This window comes from Armigeres subalbatus, chromosome 3 (assembly GCF_024139115.2).
Source record: "Armigeres subalbatus isolate Guangzhou_Male chromosome 3, GZ_Asu_2, whole genome shotgun sequence".
In the NCBI taxonomy this organism is placed as follows: domain Eukaryota; kingdom Metazoa; phylum Arthropoda; class Insecta; order Diptera; family Culicidae; genus Armigeres; species Armigeres subalbatus.
Window position 1 is genome coordinate 193,794,690 of NC_085141.1, and position 23,315 is coordinate 193,818,004.

At 39.2% G+C, this 23,315-nt stretch overlaps 1 protein-coding gene across 4 annotated transcripts in view; it reads right to left on the minus strand.

Moving 5' to 3' along the window:
- LOC134223649 (basement membrane-specific heparan sulfate proteoglycan core protein) overlaps positions 1-23,106 on the minus strand; it is a 417,670-nt gene extending 394,564 nt beyond the window's left edge. For 2 of the 4 annotated variants that reach the window (XM_062702836.1, XM_062702835.1), the window contains exons 1-2: positions 22,888-23,106; positions 22,494-22,728 (exon numbers count right to left, since the gene is read on the minus strand). In XM_062702836.1, the coding sequence (XP_062558820.1) occupies positions 22,494-22,586 (93 nt within the window). In that variant the 5' untranslated portion in view covers positions 22,587-22,728; positions 22,888-23,106. The remainder of the gene's footprint in view (positions 1-22,493; positions 22,729-22,887) is intronic. The other 2 variants (XM_062702838.1, XM_062702837.1) reach the window with 1 other exon arrangement.
- Between the last annotated feature and the right edge of the window lie 209 nt (positions 23,107-23,315).

Below are 23,315 nucleotides of genomic sequence, written 5' to 3' on the forward strand. Positions count from 1 at the left end.
TCCACTACTTCATTGTACCTTTGACAAGTACGAGACACTGAAGACAGTAGGGCGTTGAGGTCGAAATATGTATCTGTCAAAGGTACAATGAAGTAGTGAAATTAAATGGAATAGTACAACTCGTGTTATGACAAGCGAATACATTCCACTAAAAGCTTTAAATAATTTTCTTATCAAAATGGCATCCGAGCGGAACGAGCGAAGTACTTTTATTGGTTTGAAGAGGAGGATCGCAAGTATTCTTAAGGACGTGACCTTCTTCAAGAAGTTAGCCATAGGATCAAGATGGGATCTCACATCCCAAAAACTATTAGTAAGAAAGCGGAATTGGATTTTATGAAGATGTCAATCAAGAGGCAATACGCCAAACTAGAGAGGTTGAACTTGGTGTGCTACAATCTACATCTGAAGCATGCAAAGGAGAATCCGGAATCGCTTGACCTATTCCTGAAGAAAGTAAAGCGGACAGAAGAGTGCGAAGCGGACAGAAAGAGGAGACTTCACACGAAGAAATTGACCAATCTGGGAGGGAAACAGGCGGTTGAAGGTGGAACCACCAACACCACGGTACAGACAATCGAAGGATTCTTCGTAATTGTTCGACACAGCAGTTCGATACAGAGGAGCAAATAGCACATCACAATAAGGGATTAGGGTATGCGACTACGCAAAAAGCGGACGTGGAACAAATCATCGTGGATATGGAGACAGCAATCTCCTGAAACATCGAGCAACAGAATCAGAAAACAGTGAGGAACATCATAGCAAATGCTATCAAAGAAGGGCAACACGGGATAACGAACCTTGATGAGAGGAGGGTTCTAAAGAAGCTTAAGGGGAAACCAGTATACTACGTAAAATCCAACAAGGGCAATTGTGATAATGGATAAAGAGGATTGCGACAAACAGGTGACGATGAAAATCAACGGAGGACCATATAGGCATTTAAGAGTGGATCCAAAACTAACGGGGAAAACAATAAAGGAGTGGCGATCTTCGGAGAAGCTCGAGTGAAGACAGCAAATCCGTTGTTACCAAGGATTCCAGGATTAAAGAATTACAAAAAAAAATCATAAACCCGGGAGATGTGAGAGATAGTTTCATCAGTGGGCTCTCCTACCCAAAACCTGGCCAAATGATTAGCGAAGGAGTTCCATAGTATGCCGAAACCATTCCCCAGCAGGTCAGTCATCAACACCCAAGAGTTTACCCACAAGCTGTTGGAATCAGGACACACCGAAAAAGAGGACATTATAGTATCATTCGACGTTGCGGCATTGCTCCCAAGTGTTCCAGTGGAAGACGCTCTGAATCTTCTGGAGGAATGACTGCTTACACAAAGGATGGAAACAGCATCGCGAGGAAAGGTGAAGATGTACCTAAAGCTGGCAAGGCTATGCATGATAGAAAGCGAGAACGGAAAAACGAAGGAGCTACAACACATTTTGGAAACAGCTAAGATCAACGGATATAAGGAGAGGACAATACAAGCAATCATCAACAAGAAGAAAAGGAACCTACGGAGAAACGAACTGACAACACTAACACCGATCGATGAACCGCTAGAGTATCGGTCCCCTATAATCAACACATCACCAACCAGCTACTCCATCGTCTGAGAAAATTCGGCATCTCCAGCAGAGGCAATCAACTAAAGACTTTATTAAGCTCCACAAAAGACAAAGTAGAAATGTTAAATAAGGCGGGGGCTTAGGAAATTAATGTTCACAGTGTATATGTAGTATATGTTGGTCAAGGTAGCTGAAGATGTATAACAGGAAAATCATTCATACACTTATGTCAAGTGAATTGTAAACTGTTCGATAAAGTTTTTGAGTCTTCTGCACGGCGTGTTATACCCAGCAGTACAGTCCAGATCCCGAACATCAACATGTTTTTATGAAAAACGCTAGACGACATCTAACTTAATAGCGTTCGTTCAACCAGTGCTAGACGAATTGGAGAGCCATAGACAGGCCGATGCTACTTATTTCGTTTCGACTTTTCAAAAGTGTATGACAAAGCACCTTGTGCACTAGCAAAGGAAAAGGTTGACCGCCTTGGCTTTCATTGGGATCATTCGCTGGTGCAAATCGTACTTATCCTCTCGCAAGGCTTTCGTCAAAGTACATGGCGCTAAGTTTAATGCCTATAACATTTCATCTAGTTCCGCTCATACTATTCTTTTTGTTAATGACCTGTGTAATAACCAATTCTCTGGAAAATTGCTTTATGCGGACAATCTGACAATTTACAGTGCCATGAAACCTCTTGTAGACTGCTGTACTTTGCAAACTGATATTGAATATGTTTCAAGCTGGTATAAGATCGACGGTATGCATATTCACGAAAATAACTATTTAAAAAATTGCATGTAGATAAGCTCGACTAAATGCAAGGCCATAATATTCAACCGTTACCGATGTTTTGAAACCTATGACTATTATCTAGGGCACACAGCGTTTCAGAGGGTTACATCGATCAAAGCACATGGAATCGTACTCGACAGTAAGCTTCGTTTTATTGAGCATGTTTCAGTCACCATCGTTAACCTTCTGTATGTGCTCAAAAAAACTTACGTTGTCTGTGCTCTGGGGTCAAATTGACCCCGAATTGAAATTGCTATAACTTTTTTATTGTTTAACTGATTTTGGATTTTTGGGGCTGTTTCGAAAGATAATTTAATCATCTTTCAGGTCGTAAAGATTGACTATTGGTGGGCGGGTACATCGCGGGGAGGGTTTTTAGTGAACAAGGGTACAAAAACAGTGATTTTTCATGATTATTTTACTTATATCCGAAAATCCTTCCCATTTTGAACTGCACCTTTTCCAAAAAGGTTATGCAGGAAGGCGTGTGCTTTGGCATGAGGCGCTGATAAGTTTAGAACTTGGCTACCAGGTGGTGGTATATTTGAATTCATTATTTTAGACTACTCAAGATATTCCGATATATAGAATTCTCTTCAGTGTAAATATTCTTATCGCACAAATTTAAAATTTGTTAAAACGGCGTCTTGATCAAAGGTCGTCTAGTGGGAATGGACTGTCTTGTGACGGAAGTAATAATTGGGAATTTTACAAGTAGGCGGCAAATTGACTGCTCTTTGGTTACGCATGTAGACCCTAAGGCCTTAATTCCAGGATTTTCTTGGATGACCTAAAACATATTCTCTGAACACATTCTATTATTTGCAGCATCGCTGGAGCAGGCTGAATACAAAGAAAACTTTTGATGAACTCTACCACAACATTCATGTTTGCCAAAAATGCTACAAACCAAAATATGTCCGATCTCACATGGAACAATATACTCAAATATAACACATCTTGGAAGAAGTGCTCATTATATCGAGCACCGCTTTGTAGTCCTAAACATCCTGAACAATGTTACTGAATACAACTTGGGTGTAGGTATGAGGGATCTCAAGCTAAAGCAATATTTCAAATATGCAAGAATATTGCAAGTAATTTGTAAATTTCCCAATCATTTATTCCGTCACATGACAGTCCATTCCCACCAGACGAACTTTGTTAAAGACGTCATCTTTACAAATTTCAAATTTGTGCGATAAGAATATGAGGAGGAAAATTCCATTTATCGGAGTTTCTTTAGTAGTCTAAAATAATGAATTCAAATATACCGCAACCTAGTGACCAAGCTCTAAACTAATCTATGCCTCATGTCAAAGCACACGCCTTCCTGCATAACCTTTTTGAAAAGGTGCAGTTCAAAATGGGTAGGATTTTCAGATATAAGTAAAATAAGCATGAAAAATCACTGTTTTTGTGCCCTTTTTACGAAAACCCCTCCCCGCAATATACCCGCCCACCTATAGTCAATCTTTGGTCACGGCCTGAAATATAATTAAATTATCTTTCGAAACAACCCCAAAAATCCAAAATTGGCCAAACATTATAAAAGTTATAGCAATTTCAATTTGGGGTAAATTTGACCCCAGAGTACAGACAACGTAAGTTTTTTGAAAAAAGTACACTGTAGCTCATATTTTCAAGATTTTTCAAGCGAATTTGCAATTTGCAGGAGACAGATCTCGGTGAGTTTTACCAAATTACCAAAAATTAGGAGAATCGGTTGAAAACTAAAAAAATGGCAGCCACTCAAAGTGGTCTGGGGTCATATTGACCCCAGAGGACAGACAAAAGGTTAAGGCCAACGCTATACTCGGATTCTTACGGCGTAACACAGCATTGGCGTTGATTGACTTGCAACCATTTACAGACCATCAAGCGATTTTTCAAAAGATGTTTATTTTTGACATCATAACGTGCATCATCGACTGTCGCTACTTTCTGGAGGATGTTCGATTTCATGAACCGGCTCTCCAACTCAGAAATCGCCAACTGCTCTGGATCCGTGGCCACCGAACCCATTACGGCCAAAACAATCTATTATATTTATGCTGCAGACTATTGAATGAAGTGGGCTGTTTTTTTTCGACCTCAATGTTAGCAAATCAGTTTTTAAATATAGAATTAAGTAAAACATTCAGTCTGTGCAATTTGAAATTTGAAGTCGTTATTCAATAAATAAATAAATAAATAATTGTCGTGACATAGCATTTATTTTTTGTATCCACATCTAACATGAATCTTGAGTTTATCGTCAATGAAAAACTAATTATTCAAACTAAAAATTAAATTACTTATAGGGGAGACTGGGGAGATTTGATCCCCTTTTCTCATTTCCGCGGTTTTCGCACAAATAGGGGAAATGACGGCTTTGGCAGGTTTTGTTCTATTATTGTCAGGGGGTTTTGTTGACAAAATTTTATGAAATTCGGCCACTATATTCTTTGATATGCAAAGAATGTTTAGGCCAAATTTGAGCATAATTGGTTATAGAAAACCCCCAGACAATAATAGAACAAAACCTGCCAGAGCCGTCATTTCCCCTATATAATTTAACTTTACTGATGTGTGACAGTCTGTAAATTGTTGTTGCTATTAATAAACAATGCGGACGGACTACGGACATGGAACATTGACAATGCTCGAGGAAGACTTGCAAGCACTCAGTATCCAGAAGGTAGCTAAAGCCGGAATGGGTACAATGGGCAGGGGATGTTACAAGAATGCCGGACAGCAACCCAGCAAATATGGTGTCCCCTTCCGATCCGATAGGTACGAGACGGCGTAGAGCGCAGCGAGCGAGGTGGGCTGACCAGGTACAGAACGACTTGGCGAACATTGGGCACGTTCGAGGATGGTGAGAACCGTGTATTGTGGCGTCAAATTGTTGATTCAGTGTTTTCTGTTTAGATGTAAGCTAAAGAAATGAAAGGAACTGATAAGCAATCGATTTTTTGTGCTTTTTAAAATTAAATTAAAAAATAATCAGGGGGAAATTGAGCTAAATAAAAGTAAAAAAAGTGATCTCTGATTTTTCAAATATTTTTCCTCCAAAATTTTCCTCCAAAGATTTTCCGACTTGTGTGTGTATTCGGAATAACAGATTTTTTATATGAGATTCGGCAGCGCATGCAATCTTAGCATTCATTTATTTATTTTCTTGTATATCTTCATTTGACTATATCTGTCTCTATGTAGTACTCTGGTAGGAAAAGCCATAAATTGGCATAAAACCCGGCAACTTAAAAAAAACATACAGTATTTTACAATTACAACACATTAAAATGGCAAAAAATAGTCTAGTTAATAAATAAACCACATACAAGGTTCTTCAATCGCTTAAAAGTAACACATTATTGACAAATATTGTTCGCGGATTTGGCTGCTTAATCGGCGTCTGAAATCAGCTGCATCGATATTCAAGTCGTAGCGGTCGAAGAAAAGATTAAAAGTCGACATCGTGAATCTTATCCGCTCAAATTGTCCATAGTGGCTGTTTCAGGCCCTCCTTAGCCGTGCGGTAAGACGCGCGGCTACAAAGCAAGACCATGCTGAGGGTGGCTGGGTTCGATTCCCGGTGCCGGTCTAGGCAATTTTCGGATTGGAAATTGTCTCGACTTCCCTGGGCATAAAAGTATCATCGTGCTAGCCTCATGATATACGAATGCAAAAATGGTAGCCTGGCTTATAAACCTCGCAGTTAATAACTGTGGAAGTGCTTGAGAAACACTAAGCTGCGAGGCGGCTCTGTCCCAGTGTGGGGATGTAATGCCAATAAGAAGAAGAAGAAGGCTGTTTCAGGCACTCAATTGAAAGAACTGACGACGTCTAAGTGATCGCTCTGGCACATTACATTCAATTCTTTGAGTAAAGCAGGAACATCAATCTCATTCGTAAGGATCTTTGCGTTGAAAACGGCTTGCATATTTGACCTTCTCTTCTCTAGTGTTTCGATACCGAAAAGTGTGCATCGGTGTTCGTACAATGGGAGGTTCGTAGTGTATCTACAGGGTAGGCCTCGAAGAGCATTGCGGACGAATTTATGTTGAATTGCTTAAAAACGGTCAATCCAAAATCTGTTGTAAGGACATCAGACAAGCACTACTGATTCCAGTATAGAGCGTACAAGAGCACAATACATGGATTTCAAACACAGTGGGTCACGAAACCCATCAGGAAGCCTCAAGATAAAACCAAGCTGTCTATTTGCGCGAGCTATTACATCTTCGTTATGAAGGCGGAACGTTAGTTAAGAATCTAACAAGACTTGGGGAGACTTGATCCCTATTCTATGATATACACTCACTAAATATTGTTTTCGAGCTAATCCTTCATCCAGTCAGTAAAATGTACAAAAGAATAGCCGCATAAAAACAATGTTTATATTTTTTAAAATTTTTTCGCCAAATTATTGTATGGGTGGCAAATGGGGGATCAAGTGTCCTCATGTTGACGCAACAATTCGAACTCCAAATATCCTAAAATAGTGATGGAATGATGACGTTTTGATAAGTACAGTATTGTTCATTAATTCGTTGCATACTCGAGTATATAGGGTAAAAATCTGGGCTCCGTATCATTCCCCGTTCTTTTTGGTTGCATTAAGAGAAATCACAAATGCTTCATAACTACGCTTTACGCCGCTCACCTTCCTTCATACCAAAAACGTTATTCCCTCTCCAAGAACTTGCTTTAATGAAAGTAAAAAGATGCTCTCTGATTTTTCAAATATTTTTCCTACAAAATACGCAGATTTTTCCGACTTGCTGTGCGTATTCATGAACGATTTTTTATATGGGACTCGGCAGCGCATGCAATCTTAGAATTTGGGGAGACTTGATTCACTTCTACATAATTAATATTTTTTTCGAGCTAATTCTTCATCAAACCAGTTAATAGCCGCATAAGAACAAACTTATATTTTTTTGAATTTTTTCGCCAATTTTTTTGTATAGGTCGTAAATGGGGAATCAAGTGTCCTCATATTGGCGCAACAATTTGAATTCCAAATATCCTAAGATAGTGATGGAATGATGACGTTTTGATAAGAACAGATCATTTAGCATAGTATATTGCATTGTGCTGTGAAAAAATCACAGCAATTGGTCATTGTTGGGGGAAGACATTTTGGGAGGCCACTAAAAAATCTTAAGGAGGGTCAAAACAAATAAACCGCGCACATACGGTTGCCAATCCAAAATGTAAGTCACCACATAACGGTCGTTTGTCTAGGGGATCTATACAAAAAATACGCTAGAACAAAACTAATTTGGTTCGCGGTAAAACAGGGAAGGGGTCAAGTCTCCCCACCTTCCCCTTAATTTCCTTCTTTTTCATCTTATTGGCATTATATCCCCCACTGGGACATTGCCGCCTCGCTGCTTAGTGTCTATTCAGCACTTCCACAGTTAGGTTTCTTTTCATGCCCAGGAAAGTCGAGACTATTTCTAAACCAAATTGCCTAGATCAGCACCGGAAATAAATAGTAAATAGGTAGATTCGTAAAAATAATTAAAAGAAAATCTAACAAACGCTGGTTGGGTGTGCCTTTTTTAATGGGCTCGTTCGAGTGAATGACACGAAATTTTGTTCAAACGATAGTTTGGTAATTGCTAATAATTTTATCGCATAAACTAGAATTCTGTCTTTTCTTTCTATAACATCAATCAATGATCAATGCACGCAAAAAAACTTTATCTATTTTGTGTACCAGCAAAAATACACCCCGATTTAACTCACGGATTCGGAAACACCACGAAGCTTTCCAGAAAACGTGACTGTTATTCTAAAAACCGTGATATGACGTGTATAGTTCACGAATTCGTGAAAGCTTTTTTTTGCATGTAATAGCGATATTATTTCACCAGACTCCAGCGTACTTATTGTCTTAGAGTCTCGAACTCGATAAAACTTGATGAAACAGAATATGTCCAGAGATACAAATATTTTCAGGACTTGTGATTTGTACCAAACATTGTTTCTAATTTAATGGAAATTTCATTCAGACATGGGTCAGATGAAGGTATGACCCTTATGAAATAAACAAAATTCTGAGGTGAACCAACCCAAGGTTGAAAAACTAATAATAAAGAAAAAAACACGGTATGGTTACCTACTCTCAAATTACAAAAATAAATCAAAAATTATGTGCCAGGAACCCTGACCAGAAGCCAAGTTCAAGACATGTGAAATTCTTACACCTGAGATCGAGCTCCAGTAATTTTAGTTGGTGTCTCTCGTTATCAGTCCACGACGCGGATGGGCCTTGATTAGCGAAAAGACTTCAACTGTATCCACCACATTCCAAGAGATAAGATTCTGTTTGGCTGGCAAACAAACTCCGACGGCTTGCTCTCGTGGGGTGCGTCCCGCGTCACAATGCTGCAGCAGAGCCCGCTCTATGATTAATCGAGACGATAAAGGCATCAAAGTTTATTTTTACTCGCGCCTCGTTGTGCATATTTTGTGGAGACCGATGATGATGATGGCCATAGTTTTAATGTTCCACAATCACCTTCGACTGCTCCTGGTGTGCGAGACTCATGAGACAGAGATTTTAGTTCTTTGTTGAACCTGGGACCGCGATGCTTTGGAAACCAGTTTTCAATTAACACATGCGATGCCAGCTCCACGAGAGAGAGCAATAGTCTCGTCGGCAAACTCCTCCGCCTCAGCTCGGGTTATAGGCAGTCTCAAAGCTCCCCGCAAATGCCGGCCGGTTGGGCGGGCGAAAGAAAAATCAAATGTAGCACAAAGGTGAACGAAAAAAATTGCCATCTTTCGTGAAGTTCTTTAACGTCTTGGCTTAGTTCATATTCCGGTCCAGTTCCTCCGCGCCTGGCGGCTCCGATCAACAGGATTGTCTGAACGTGGCTAAGATGGTCGCGAGCTTGCAACCTTTCTCTTGGGTTCCTCGCTTCAACACCGCAGACACCGATGGAACAGAAAGGAACGAACACAACTCTGGGTATCAATAAATCAAAGCTCGTGTCTCGGATTGAGAGTGGATCATGCTTCTGCCAAGTGAAATGCATTAAGTGTCTTCAGCACTTTATCCGATACAAGCGATGCGGTAAATTTATTTTTTATGATTTGAGAAATACTTGGCTTTTTTAGTTGTATTTAAATGTTATAACATAGAACTGATCACATTAAGCGAATAAGTTGTGGTTTTTTGTTTATCCATTGAGACATAATAAATTGAGGGTGAAATATTTTTGAAGGTGCAATTTTACGAGAAGGTACAGAAACTACAATGACGCAACAGTTCGACGTAATATATAAGCAGCTATAACAATTCAGAGGTGGTTCACATTCGTTGAATCCACAGTGTAGTACATTGAACGATATTTTCCTAACCTCTTATCAGTAGAGAGCCAAATTACATCACAGCCGGGCATTTAGCATCGGGTGCGTTACAAAGTTACCCGACTTGATGGCGAGTCTTATCTATATACTTCTACACCTTTTGTTTCTCCCAGAAACTGGTGTATTGGTGAGTTAAAATTTGATGATGCTATCATAAAGGTACATTTCAATTTAATCGACTAAACACTTTACTGTCACACGATGCACATAGCAATGTTCAAACCGCATACATCACCTCAATGTGTTTATGAATGGGTGACAAAAATGGTTTGGTTGATCCATCGTCGGTGTAGTTGAACCTTTCTTTGGAACTTACTTTGCTTTATAGAATTGTAAATCCGAAGGATACGATGGGTGACGATGCGTATATTAACAGGATCTATTTTTTTGTATTACATAACGAAAATAAATAATAAATAATAATGTAACTTTCCATGTTTGGTTGCTCAACATTCTGGAGCGACACTAGCATACTGTCTGCAAAACTTGCACTGGTTCACTGGATCACATCACTCAATCAAAATAACTTTGCTCAGTGGTTAATATGATATAAAATTTCTTCCATCATTTCGTTTTTCGAAAATATGTTTCACTGGTCAAAACGCCCTTGCAATTAAAACCTTCTTAAATGGGCTTATGCCGGTTTTTTTTCAATGACAAGTATATAGGTGTTGTAACCTTTTCTTAGATGAAGGCACCCAGGCACCTTTTGAAATCCATTTTTGCCTTGTATGCTCCTGAAGTGCTTTTTTGACCTTTCTTATGTGATTTCTTCAATATATTTTACGATGCACGAGAAAAGGATCATCACCGCTAGGTGGATTATTCAGGGTTTTCATATCTTTTCAAAAATGCTTTATTACGTTTTCTCTGTGATATTTTCATATGACTACTCACAGGCAATGCATTTGCGACTTTTTGGACTACCAAATAACACAAAGTTTGCAAGAATTGCGTTGAAAAGTAAAAAGTTTAGTATTGCCTTAGGAGGGGGCATATTTTACCGTCTTACCCTACAGTCGGTGGATAATCTCGCAATAAATATAAAGCAATGTGAAAAATGTGAATTCTTCACCTATCAGTACTAATCTTTTATACATCATTATGGTCTTAATTGATCAGTGTTGGGTTGATCAGGTCTGGGTTGATCAGGTCTTCTTTTGGTCTACATTGAATGACTAACGATAGACATGTTGAAGGTGATAGAACTCATATTTTTTTATTTTTCTCGATCAGGAATGCATAACAAAATTATAACTCAATTCTATTCAATTGTTTTTATTTTAAACAACTTGTGTTATAATTAGATAATTCGATAAAAATGTGTCTTCGGCCAGTTTTATTTGATATCAAAATTATTACAACATTAGTTATGAATATTTTCACAAAATAATTGCCTACATTTTTTGTAGACGTTGGAAAAAAAATCGGAGGTAATCACCTTCAGTATAACTTGAACCCGTTCGATATTAATACATAGCTGGAACAAAGTTAATTGCCTACATTATGGATGGAAATCCGGCGTGGTAGCGTACCAGATTTCTATCCGTAATCTAGGAAATTACCTTGAAAGTAGATTTTTGTACAGGAAAATCATATCAACGTTTGTTGATCGCAGCAAGCATTGAACGAATGCGATCGTGTTTTCGTTTCTGGCTGTCTGATTTTTCTGTCTCTTTTTTTATTCGGCTGGGAAAATGCCTGTTTAGAAAAAAAAAGTTTAGTGGAAGAATAAAAGTGTTATTTTTTTTCTAAAGTGAATCGTGTTTAGTGAAGATTTCAAACGCACACAATAGCGAAACGACGGCTCCCTGGAATACCAGTGGTAGCAGGTGTTGTCTTCTGCTTTCGTGGACAACGAGCGCGCGAAAATTTGGTGAGATCTTTTATTAAATATCTTGGCTGTGCATATGCACAGCATATGTTTCGAAATGGACAAATTGATATGAAATTTGCGAAAAAGAATCCACGTGTCTTGGAGGGACTCGAACCCTCAACCTCCTACTCTCTAGATAGGCGTGATAACCCCTACACAACAAGACCACTTGAAGGTCACGTTTGCGGAAAAGCCATCAGAATCCGAGTACCAACCTCCACCGCGGTTAGCTCTTTTTTTTTGCAAATTGAATATCTTTCGGATGCTTGATTTGCCCAATCTCCACATTTGCTTTACTGTTGTATATCCACAGCCAAGCGAGTGCACATTGTTTATTAAACGAGAGGATCGCACTCCATGCCCCCCAGCAACGGACTGGGCGGGACGGTATAGAATGCGAATTCAATCGCACTCTGCTGTGCCAAAGGCTTGCTTGGCTAAAGCATTTGATGAGTTTGATTGCCTTTTCGTAAACGGTCGCGTGTACTCAGACGACTAATGACGGTGAAAGACCGACACTTGATTACAATTAATTGCATATTATTCGGCAACTCGGCCGTACGAAAACCATTTTTTTGTTAAATATCTTGGCTGTGCATATGCACAGCATATGTTTCGAAATGGACAAATTGATATGAAATTTGCGAAAAAGAATCCACGTGTCTTGGAGGGACTCGAACCCTCAACCTCCTACTCTCTAGATAAGCGTGATAACCCCTACACAACAAGTCGTCTGAGTACACGCGACCGTTTACGAAAAGGCAATCAAACTCATCAAATGCTTTAGCCAAGCAAGCCTTTGGCACAGCAGAGTGCGATTGAATTCGCATTCTATACCGTCCCGCCCAGTCCGTTGCTGGGGGGCATGGAGTGCGATCCTCTCGTTTAATAAACAATGTGCACTCGCTTGGCTGTGGATATACAACAGTAAAGCAAATGTGGAGATTGGGCAAATCAAGCATCCGAAAGATATTCAATTTGCAAAAAAGAGAGCTAACCGCGGTGGAGGTTGGTACTCGGATTCTGATGGCTTTTCCGCAAACGTGACCTTCAAGTGGTCTTGTTGTGTAGGGGTTATCACGCCTATCTAGAGAGTAGGAGGTTGAGGGTTCTGAGTCCCTCCAAGACACGTGGATTCTTTTTCGCAAATTTCATATGAATTTGTCCATTTCGAAACATATGCTGTGCATATGCACAGCCAAGATATTTAACAAAAAATGGTTTTCGTACGGCCGAGTTGCCGAATAATATGCAATTAATTGTAATCAAGTGTCGGTCTTTCACCGTCATTAGTCGTCTGAGTACACGCGACCGTTTACGAAAAGGCAATCAAACTCATCAAATGCTTTACCCGAGTAGACGAAAATAGCTCAATAATATCAAATGTTGATAAGATAGCAAAATGAGATATGGACATGATTGATATAAGAGATAAAAGATCAGGCGACAATATCAATATTTTGTACTAAAATATCATGAGGATATCAAGATATGTTATTTGTAATAAGTGATCGATATCAAGTGCCATTAGTTTGTTCTTATCCATAGCATATCTTGATATTTAAATGATATTTCGGTGCAAATTTTTGATATTGTGGCCTGTTCTTTTATCTCTTATATCAATCAAGTCCATATCATGTTTTGTTATGCTGTTCATAGCTTCTGCCCGGGTAGCCAAGCAAGCCTTTGGCACAGCAAAGTGCGATTGAATTCGCATTCTATACCGTCCCGCCCAGTCCGTTGCTGGGGGGCATGGAGTGCGATCCTCTCGTTTAATAAACAATGTGCACTCGCTTGGCTGTGGATATACAACAGTAAAGCAAATGTGGAGATTGGGCAAATCAAGCATCCGAAAGATATTCAATTTGCAAAAAAGAGAGCTAACCGCGGTGGAGGTTGGTACTCGGATTCTGATGGCTTTTCCGCAAACGTGACCTTCAAGTGGTCTTGTTGTGTAGGGGTTATCACGCCTATCTAGAGAGTAGGAGGTTGAGGGTTCGAGTCCCTCCAAGACACGTGGATTCTTTTTCGCAAATTTCATATCAATTTGTCCATTTCGAAACATATGCTGTGCATATGCACAGCCAAGATATTTAACAAAAAAATGGTTTTCGTACGGCCGAGTTGCCGAATAATATGCAATTAATTGAGATCTTTTAGTAATATCCGTACCATCCTGGGCCGGACCACGATTTAAACTAGCCGTCTCCAGACTGGGAGGTGGGAAGTCTCTTATTGGCGCACGGGATATATTTAATATATTGTTTATCATTATGTTTATTGGGAAGGAGTTTAGAACAAAATAAACTCTTGGAGTAGGTTGCTCGACACGTTCAAAACTGTCATTGAATACTGGCGCTAATTCAATAGGTCTAGCACACAAATAAACCAACCTCATCCCACTTTTATAACACTAAACATCATGAACCTCGGCCACATATTGTGTTCCCAAACAAATTGACACTATATCACGGTTGGACTGTAGCTAGTAGCTACTAGCTACTGTCCAAGCTATTGTAACGATCGTGCAAGTTATAGGCTGAATTTCATACCAACCAATAACCATCATATTATTCGGATAGTTTTCAGCAGCAAACTAGAACATTCTATTATTTCATGAAACTCAAACAATATGGCATCGTCCCCTGTTTAAGTTCAAACTAGTGAAATATCTTTAAAACAATCTTATCCTACGGAAGATGGCACACGAAATGCACCAGCGCATCAATGTTAATTAAATCTATTAAATGCACTGTATAATAGCTATGCACATTGTATACATACACACTTAACTCATTTCACCGTGTTCGGTGAATTTTACCGAAGTCTCAGCAGCAGAACTGTTCGGTAATTTATTTTACAGATTTTTTGTAATTTTTTCCATTGCTCAACTGTCAAAATCACCGAAACTCAGTTAAATTATTTACCGAACAGTTCTGCTGTTGAGATTTCGGTAAAATTTTACCGAATTCGGCGATTTATTTTAGGTGTGTAGGGTATACAATTCATAACCATCTTTACAACGCCATAAATCGATACTCTGTCAGTTCAATGTATCGGCTATCAGAATCCTCATCTATCTTTAGGAACTGAACGTAAAGGAACGGATGTGGCATTATAATATTATAATATATAAAAGCGTCATTTCGGCACTTATAACCTATTCACCTTTCTGTACTATTTGAAACCTAAATTCTAATGGGTTTATTATCTATTTTGTAATGCACGAGAGGGACACCGTCGCCGCTCGGTGGATTGATAGGAGTTAACCGAACGAGAATTAGTGAATTTTTAATACCAAAATTCTAAATCTTTCGATGCTTGGTCATATGCAGTGTTTTGTTAACTATCAATGCAGTAGCATGAATGGGACATTAGACAATCATTAGGTAACAATTCAAAAACGTGCAAAAACTGTTATTAAATGGAAAGGGTGGAATTAACATTTACTGTCACTTTCCAAATATTGGAGCAGGACTCATGCGAAATTATTCTATTGGTGATGGTTGATCCCATGATGTTGGTTGTTACTAATTGATTTTTTAGTACTATAAGAGGTCTGCATTCATTATTATTTAATGTGGGGATGCGCATGGAACGCATGTTCGCCGTGTGACTCTAATCGGGCTAATCAACTAAAGTATTATCTTGTTTATAGTTGTAAACGATAGTGCATCGGTCAATATTACATGAGCCTATATTTCAATTCGGTTTGTAGTCTATGTCAGTAAAAATTACATGTTTTGGAATGCGCGTATAATCTTGTTTCCTTTTGCATGCAGAACGGTCGCGCGATCATCGAAATATTTTGTTCTGCGTTGTGCGAATGAGTAAATTAATTAGCAAGTTTAGTGCGCGTCCGATTCGCAGAACGATCGCGCGATTATCGTACTATTGTGTTCTGCTTTGTGCGGTCGATAAGTCAATTAATTAGTGCGCGTTCGATTATGATTTTGTTCCACCTCGATAAAACTACACGCTACACCCGGCATACCGTTTACCAAAACGAACCCCGCCACACTTCCTTCCCAATATATCCAATATCCCAGTGATTTCTCGTGGAAGTGCAGATGACTCGTCGGCTTCTACCAAAGCGAGTATCACGTCAACATTTTCCTACCCATTCCCTAATTGACCTGCATTCGGACACGGCCGGCGCTGGTATTGCTTAATTTGGGGTCACCAGTTCTTACACATTGAAGATGAAGTTAGTCCCAAACATCATCTGTTGGTTCTCTGTGTAATTACAGCTGACCTGGCAATAACGGAGGAGCAACCGTAGGCGGTCAATCATGCTCATGCTCAGGAAAATCATATCAACGTTTGTTATAATGTTGATATGAAGGTATCAATCTCTGTTTTAATTATGTTACGGCTAGAGGTATTTTTGATATATTTTTTGTTATTTTAACAACCAGCAAAATTTATAACACATTTTGTTACAATATTTTTCTGAAATAAATAACTCCCCTTGTTATAATTTTGTTACGCATTCTTGATCGGGTATAGGCTATAGGATCACTCCGAATCCAAACTTTTGATATAATGATCGATAACACATAGTGTTATATATCAATCGACTCGGCTCGTCGAATTGAGATGATGTTTGTATGGGCTTTGGGACAGAAGATCGAAAGACAAAAGGTCGAAGAGACAAAAAGTCGAAAGGGCAAAAGGTTGACGGGACAAATGGTCGACGGAACAGAAGGTCGACGAGACAAAAGGTCAGAACCCAAAAATTAAAAAATGTATAATTCTGTACACATGAAAAAGACAAAATATACGAAAACAAGTTTGAAAACATGTTCCTGAAGAAAAATCTAGCTTATTATATTTCCCAGAGAATTCTCCTTCTTTATTTCATGGGCAGTTCTTTAATCAATTTACAGGGAATATACAGCAGCCAGGTTGAGCTATGTATGATTTTTATCAGTTCTCGTGACGGTGAAGCTGAATAATTAGTACTTCTTAGATCGTGCTCTTGTAACACGCGTCGCTTCGAATGCATGTTTGCATGTTTCCTATACATTCCTATACATTACATTCCGATGTCGATCATGTAGATACAGAGATTGTCGGCCTCTTGTAGCAATGTGTTTAAAATTCACTTTCCACTCCTTATCATGTATTAGATGGGAATGTTATTGGTTTTAATCTCGGTTTTAATTCAACTTGACGTCGTTATTGGTTTTAAATAACCGTAACATGTACACTAAGACTGATCTTAAGCTGTAGATAACAACTTAAATAACATATTATTCGGGGATTCAACCTTACGAATCATTTTAAATAACACTCAAACACGTGTGATGTTGAATTTTGTACAACATTAATTAAAAAACATCTCTCATGGTACTCAGCATAAACGAGCCTACATGAGCGTTCCAAGACAGCGCGCGTCCCGAACGGTTTATAATCATGATTGTGCATAGGCATATTGCATATTGCTGTATGAATTTTGTGTAGAAATAAGAGGTTGTAGGTTCAAGTCAAGACTAGGCCATCGTTCCCACGAACATTCTGTAGGTCGGCTATCTAAATCGCTCAAAATTGTATCTTATATTGCAATTTCCTTGTGCCCAGATACATTAATTCCATTATAAAGACATTCTAAGTTGTTGAAAACATGCCCCAATCTGACCCCTATTTGACCAATTGTCACCTCCGATGACGGTACCTAAATCATAGTATTGCTTTTTATTGTTCTCAATACTAAGGCTTTTCAATTTTGATCAATTTTGTAATTTCGACTTTTGGCCCTTCGACCTTTTGTCCTTTCGGCATTTCGTCCTTTCGATCTTTTATCCGTTCGACCTTTTGTCGTTCGACCTTTTGTCATAGATTCGTTTGTATGTATGTATGTGTGTTAGGGTGGCCTAAACTAGCATGGAAAAACTTTTTCCAATTTTTTAAATAGGCCGCCCTCTTATTCGGTTCTATTTGGTGTCCTGGTCCTGATGCTCTGTACAAATATGTATGTGTACAAAAATGTAAGATACACTTTTTGGTACTCATCATTTTTTTTTGTCTTTTTTAATGAGATTTTCAGCCCGAAGCTGGCTCATCTCTTACTCATCATTAACCGAATTGCTCGCAACAGATTGTAATAAATGTGAAATGCGATTGTTTTCCTATCCTGATCAGCCAATCCGTTCCAGAGCTTTTTGACAAAACCGTTTTTTTACAATGTTATGAAAACTCATATGTGAATATGGGAAGATATTGATTTGGAAAATGTACTGGAGGTAACCACTTTCCCTTCGATGAGACTCGAACCCATGACCCTACAGTACGCTAGACTGGTGCTTTAACCAACTAAGCTACGAAGTACTTTTTTTTTGTAGGAATTGCTGCAATGCATTCAAATGACCGTAAATAGTTATAAATTAATGGAATTAGTGGAAATCTATCGCCCTTAAGTGCTATTTCGACGAGTCGGATGTATTTTACTCATTTTTTAATGCCCGAAAAAGTCATCACCAACGCAAAGTGGATTAATCTAGGTTTTAAATAATATTTTGTCAATGCTGTCATTTAGCTGACTTACTGATTGGTTGAAGCTGTCTACGGCCTTGTGTCAGTTCTGAAAAAAAAAATCCGTAGGCTACTGGAGACCCCAATAAATTGTTATATATTAGTTAAATAAATCCTTAAGGAGCTTAATAAAATTCTTTACGTCAGCTTTAGGCTGTTTAAAATCACAAAAAATAGATGTATAAGAGCTGAGCAAACGTCTTTAGTTCTAATGTATGGCGTTTACTCAGACGAAGGTTCTATTAATTCAGCTGAATGAACGTTTACTCATCAATAAATTGTTGCTTGAATTGATACTTCATGTACCTAAAGGATGCACATTCGCCACCCGTTAATACTTCGGGTACTTCAAGTAATAAAATAGTCTCCAATCGTGGAGCAGATGAAACGAGGACAAGTTCTTCAACTAGAGGTTGTCCATGATAAAGGAATGTACAACACACCGAAATCATTGTGACTTTTTCCATAGGGTTATGCACTTTGCATAGTTATATAGTTATAGGAAATATAGGAAATATAGATTGCCTGCTCTAGGTTTTTTTTTTAAATACGGTGGAACGTTTTGAAAAGTGAAATCAAAACAATAACAAGCTCGCAAAAATTACTGAACCAAAACTTTGTAAATCAGAATCAATAACATCGTACAATCGGGTAAAAATCAAGTTTTTTTTTGGTTTTGTTTGACAGCCCGTTACATATAAAGTAATGGATTATTGTTAAATGCGTCGTGTTCCTGAAGAAATGAAATCTAGGAACTTTTTTCAAATAGGCGTAACTGTGTTTGACCTTGAAATTTGGAATGGCTAATACTCTCTCAATTCAGCATATTTCGTTCAGCTAACGGTACTACCAGATAAATCGGAATCTATTCCTTCTGTTAGGCACATAAGTTCACCAAAACAGTTTAATTAATGAGCACAGTCGCCGTTCCAAAAATCAAGCTTAGAATCATGTACGCCCATTTGAAAAAAGTTCCTAGAAATAGACCCCACTTCGAGTCGCATAGCCTGTTATCAAGCAGTTCCTATCCATAGCTCCCCGTGGTGCAGGCCGGGGTACAAGCAATCTCAGATAAGATCAAGTGGCAACCTCGGTGGGAACTATGGTCGTAAGCTGAAAGGGAAGGAGGGGCTTGTTTTTCACTGGAGGTACAAATCTGATCGAGCGTCTGTTCCCCACGTCAGGGACGGCTGAGTCGTACGAGTGCCAGCAACACTACGTGAAACTGTGCTGCATCATGTCAGTCCCTTAAGAGTTGACAAAATGGACAAAATGTAGAAAAATAAAAGGTAGGAAGACAAAAATGTCGAAGGATCAAATGGTTGAAAAGAACAAAAGGTATAACGGGACAGAAGGTCGAAAGAACCAAACGTAGAAAAGGACTCTTATTTTTTGCCTTTCTCGCACAACAATTTTTTTTCTTCGTTCCTACTTCGTAATTCCTTCCTTCTTCTATTTTCTTATTTCTTCCTTCCTCTTCTTTCATTCTTCCTTCTTCCTTATTTCTCTTCCCTTTCTTCTTTCTCCTTTTTCGTTCTACTTTTGTCATTTTCGAACTTTTGTTTGTTAAGACTTTTTATCGTTTCGACCTTCCGTTCCTTTTGACGTTTTGTCCTTTCGACTTTTTGTCATAGTTTCGCCCCTTTAAAACGATATTGGTGACGCAACTCTGGTAAGGAAACGGACGCGTATACGCTCCTATGCTTAGCGGTGATACGGTCTCATGATTTAAAGAGCAGTATATGAGGCTTTTGTGTGCTCATGTGTCTGACAACGTGCCCACACATCATCTATTCATCGACTTCAAAGCCGCATATGACACAATCGATCGAGACCAGCTATGGCAGCTAATGCACGAACACGGATTTCCGGATAAACTGACACGGTTGATCAAAGCGACGATTGATCGGGTGATGTGCGTAGTTCGAGTTTCAGGGGCATTCTCGAGTCCCTTCGAAACGCGCAGAGGGTTACGGCAAAGCGATGGTCTTTCGTGTCTGCTATTCAACATCGCTTTGGAAGGGGTAATACGAAGAGCAGGGATTAACACGAATGGTACCATTTTCAAAAAGTCCGTCCAGCTATTTGGCTTCGCCGACGACATAGATATTATGGCACGTAACTTTGAGAAGATGGAGGAAGCCTACATCAGACTGAAGAGGGAAGCCAAGCGGATCAGACTAGTCATTAACACGTCGAAGTACATGATAGGAAGTGATTCAAGAGAAGACAATGTGAGCCACCCACTGCGAGTTTGCATCGGTGGTGACGAAATCGAGGTGGTAGAATAATTTGTGTACTTGGGCTCACTGGTGACTGCCGAAAATGATACCAGCAGAGAAATTCGGAGACGCATAGTGGCTGGAAATCGTACGTATTTTGGACTCCGCAAGACGCTCCGATCGAATAGAGTTCGCCGCCGTACCAAACTGGCAATCTACAAAACGCCCATTAGACCGGTAGTCCTCTACGGACACGAGACCTGGACGATGCTCGTGGAGGACCAACGCGCACTTGGAGTTTTCGAAAGGAAAGTGCTGCGTACCATCTATGGTGGGGTGCAGATTGCGGACGGTACGTGGAGGAGGCGAATGAACCACGAGTTGCATCAGCTGCTGGGAGAACCATCCATCGTTCACACCGCGAAAATCGGACGACTGCGGTAGGCCGGGCACGTAGCCAGAATGTCGGACAGTAACCCGGTGAAAATGGTTCTCGACAACGATCCGACGGGCACAAGAAGGCGAAGTGCGCAGCGGGCAAGGTGGATCGATCAGGTGGAAGATGACTTGCGGACCCTCCGTAGACTGCGTGGTTGGCGACGTGTAGCCATGGACCGAGCCGAATGGAGAAGACCGCACAGGCCACTTCGGCCTTAGTCTGAATAAATAAATAATAGGAGGCTTTTGTTTCACTTAAAGGTTGTATGTAATGATGACGTTTCCTGTGAAGTAAAAAAGCCTTTTAAGGTTTACGTAACAAAATGCAGACACTCTGCATAAAAACTCTAAATCTTTCGCCGGTCAAAGATTAATCGAATCAATTGGATGATACGAGTGAATGTCTGTACGTGTGTACGCGTTCACAATGGTATATGTACAAACATTCTTTAACTTTTGTCATTAAACATTTACCAAAGACTTGCAAGACTCTTTCATACAATAATTCAGTGAAAAATCTGATAGAAATGCTGAGATTTAGAGGGCAATTGTTCGATTTCAGAATATTAGAATCATTTTCTTAATGTTGGTATCGAATTCCATCCATTAAGAAATCCAATTGAATGATTTTTTTTAATTTTCATTAAACACATTAATAAAGATTTTAAAAAAAATTGAATGTCTAGAATTTCATGGCAGCAACAAATCTGAATTTTAGTGCACAAATTATAGAACCAAATGCGGAATCATTTTCTTTTATTTTAACCTACAAAAAGGCTTCAAATAAATGAATACATTAGATATATTCTACTTTATTTCTTAATGCCTTTCTCGTATTTGCGTTTGAAATGGAATTTTAGGAATTTTGAGATAACTTTGAATAGCTGAAGGCATATTGAAGCCACTTCTAAGATTTATAAGGAAGTTAAAATAATTCTGCCGAAAACTTTGATCATCCGTAATAGCGAGAAGACTTAGAATTCTGGAAAGACATATTGAGTGCAATAAGAATCTCAAGAAGATCAAAATCGTAAAGCAAAATCAAAAAAATTAAAGAAATTCCATCAGAATCCTATTTGTTTCGCTCGGAAAACAAAAAATCGTCGAAATATTAAGAATTTAGTATCAAGATATTTTCAGGAATCTTATGAATCACCAGTATTTTTTTTTTGATTGGCAAAAATACTGTAGAGAAACTCCCACTTGCAAGACAAGGTCAGATAACTTTCAATGGCAAATGGTTTGACAAAAACTCTGAAGGTATAGATAATGAAGAGCCCCAAAAAGTTTCACTAGATTTATTGCACAGTGTTGAAATGAATGAGACAAAATTCCGCTTCACTGTCTCTAAATAGAGTTTGATCAAGAATAACTGAATTCTTTTGAGAAAATTTACAAACCGCCGTCAAGATTTTTAACATTCGGTAATTAACTTAAGGATAAGTTGTATAAAATTCCATACATTATGCGAAACTATATAATGGGTATTGGTACTTATAATATGATCGCAACCTACTGATTTCAATAAAGAATATAAACATGTTGCTAATACCCTTCTCCGCAGAAACATAAAACAAAACGAAATTCCGTAGAACTTGTCGGCGAGCCATGCGGTGGTTGGTTACATACTTCGCGGTTCTGCTGGAGCATCACAAATCATCATTCGTATCGCTTCTTGCTTACCTGTGGGTTGATGGACTGTATTCCGATAATAAATGCCGATAGTACTGCGACTGCGAGGAGACTTCCGCCGAGAATTCGGGTCTCGGACCCCATTTCTGAAGCACTTGGTCAAACACTTGCCGGCACACTCGAACTGCCTAGAATGTAGGTTTTTCGCACCTAACAATGTATCTTATCCAGCAAATGCTTGCAACACCACTAATCCAACACTGCTCTAGTCGATCACAAAATTAACCTGTATTGAGCGAAATAAAATGTGATAAAAATTGCGAATTCAAATCCCCACCAAGGGGATTAGATCAGCGCAGAACACAAGAATAAACAACTTCGACTTTCAGTTTCTTTTTTGAACACGGAAATATATCAGATAAAACAACAAGAAGCAAAACTCAACACATCAACAGATTGCTCAACAGCACGAAATCACACGCCGTTAAATTTAGACCGCTTATATGTTCCACCTAATTCTTCACCAACTTCATTATACCGTGGACGCGATTAGACTTTGATATTAAAATAAACTCTGACGAACCGCGACACTCCAAGTCCAAAACTGTGCTGAACCTCCAAAGCAACTGCCGCTAAGCGAAAAGTTCCTGCTCCGGCAGAACCTGCCTCCGCTGAAGATCAACCAAGACTGGCAGACGCACGAACGGCAAAGTACCGACTCACTCACTGCTCACACACTGCTCACCGACTGCCCGGCCGGCCGCCACCAAGATATCCACCACCCAATGAACCGAGACACGAGAATAAGACACACACGAAAATTGCGTCCTCTCAAGCCGACGGCGCAACACCAAATGAATGAAAATTTTATTA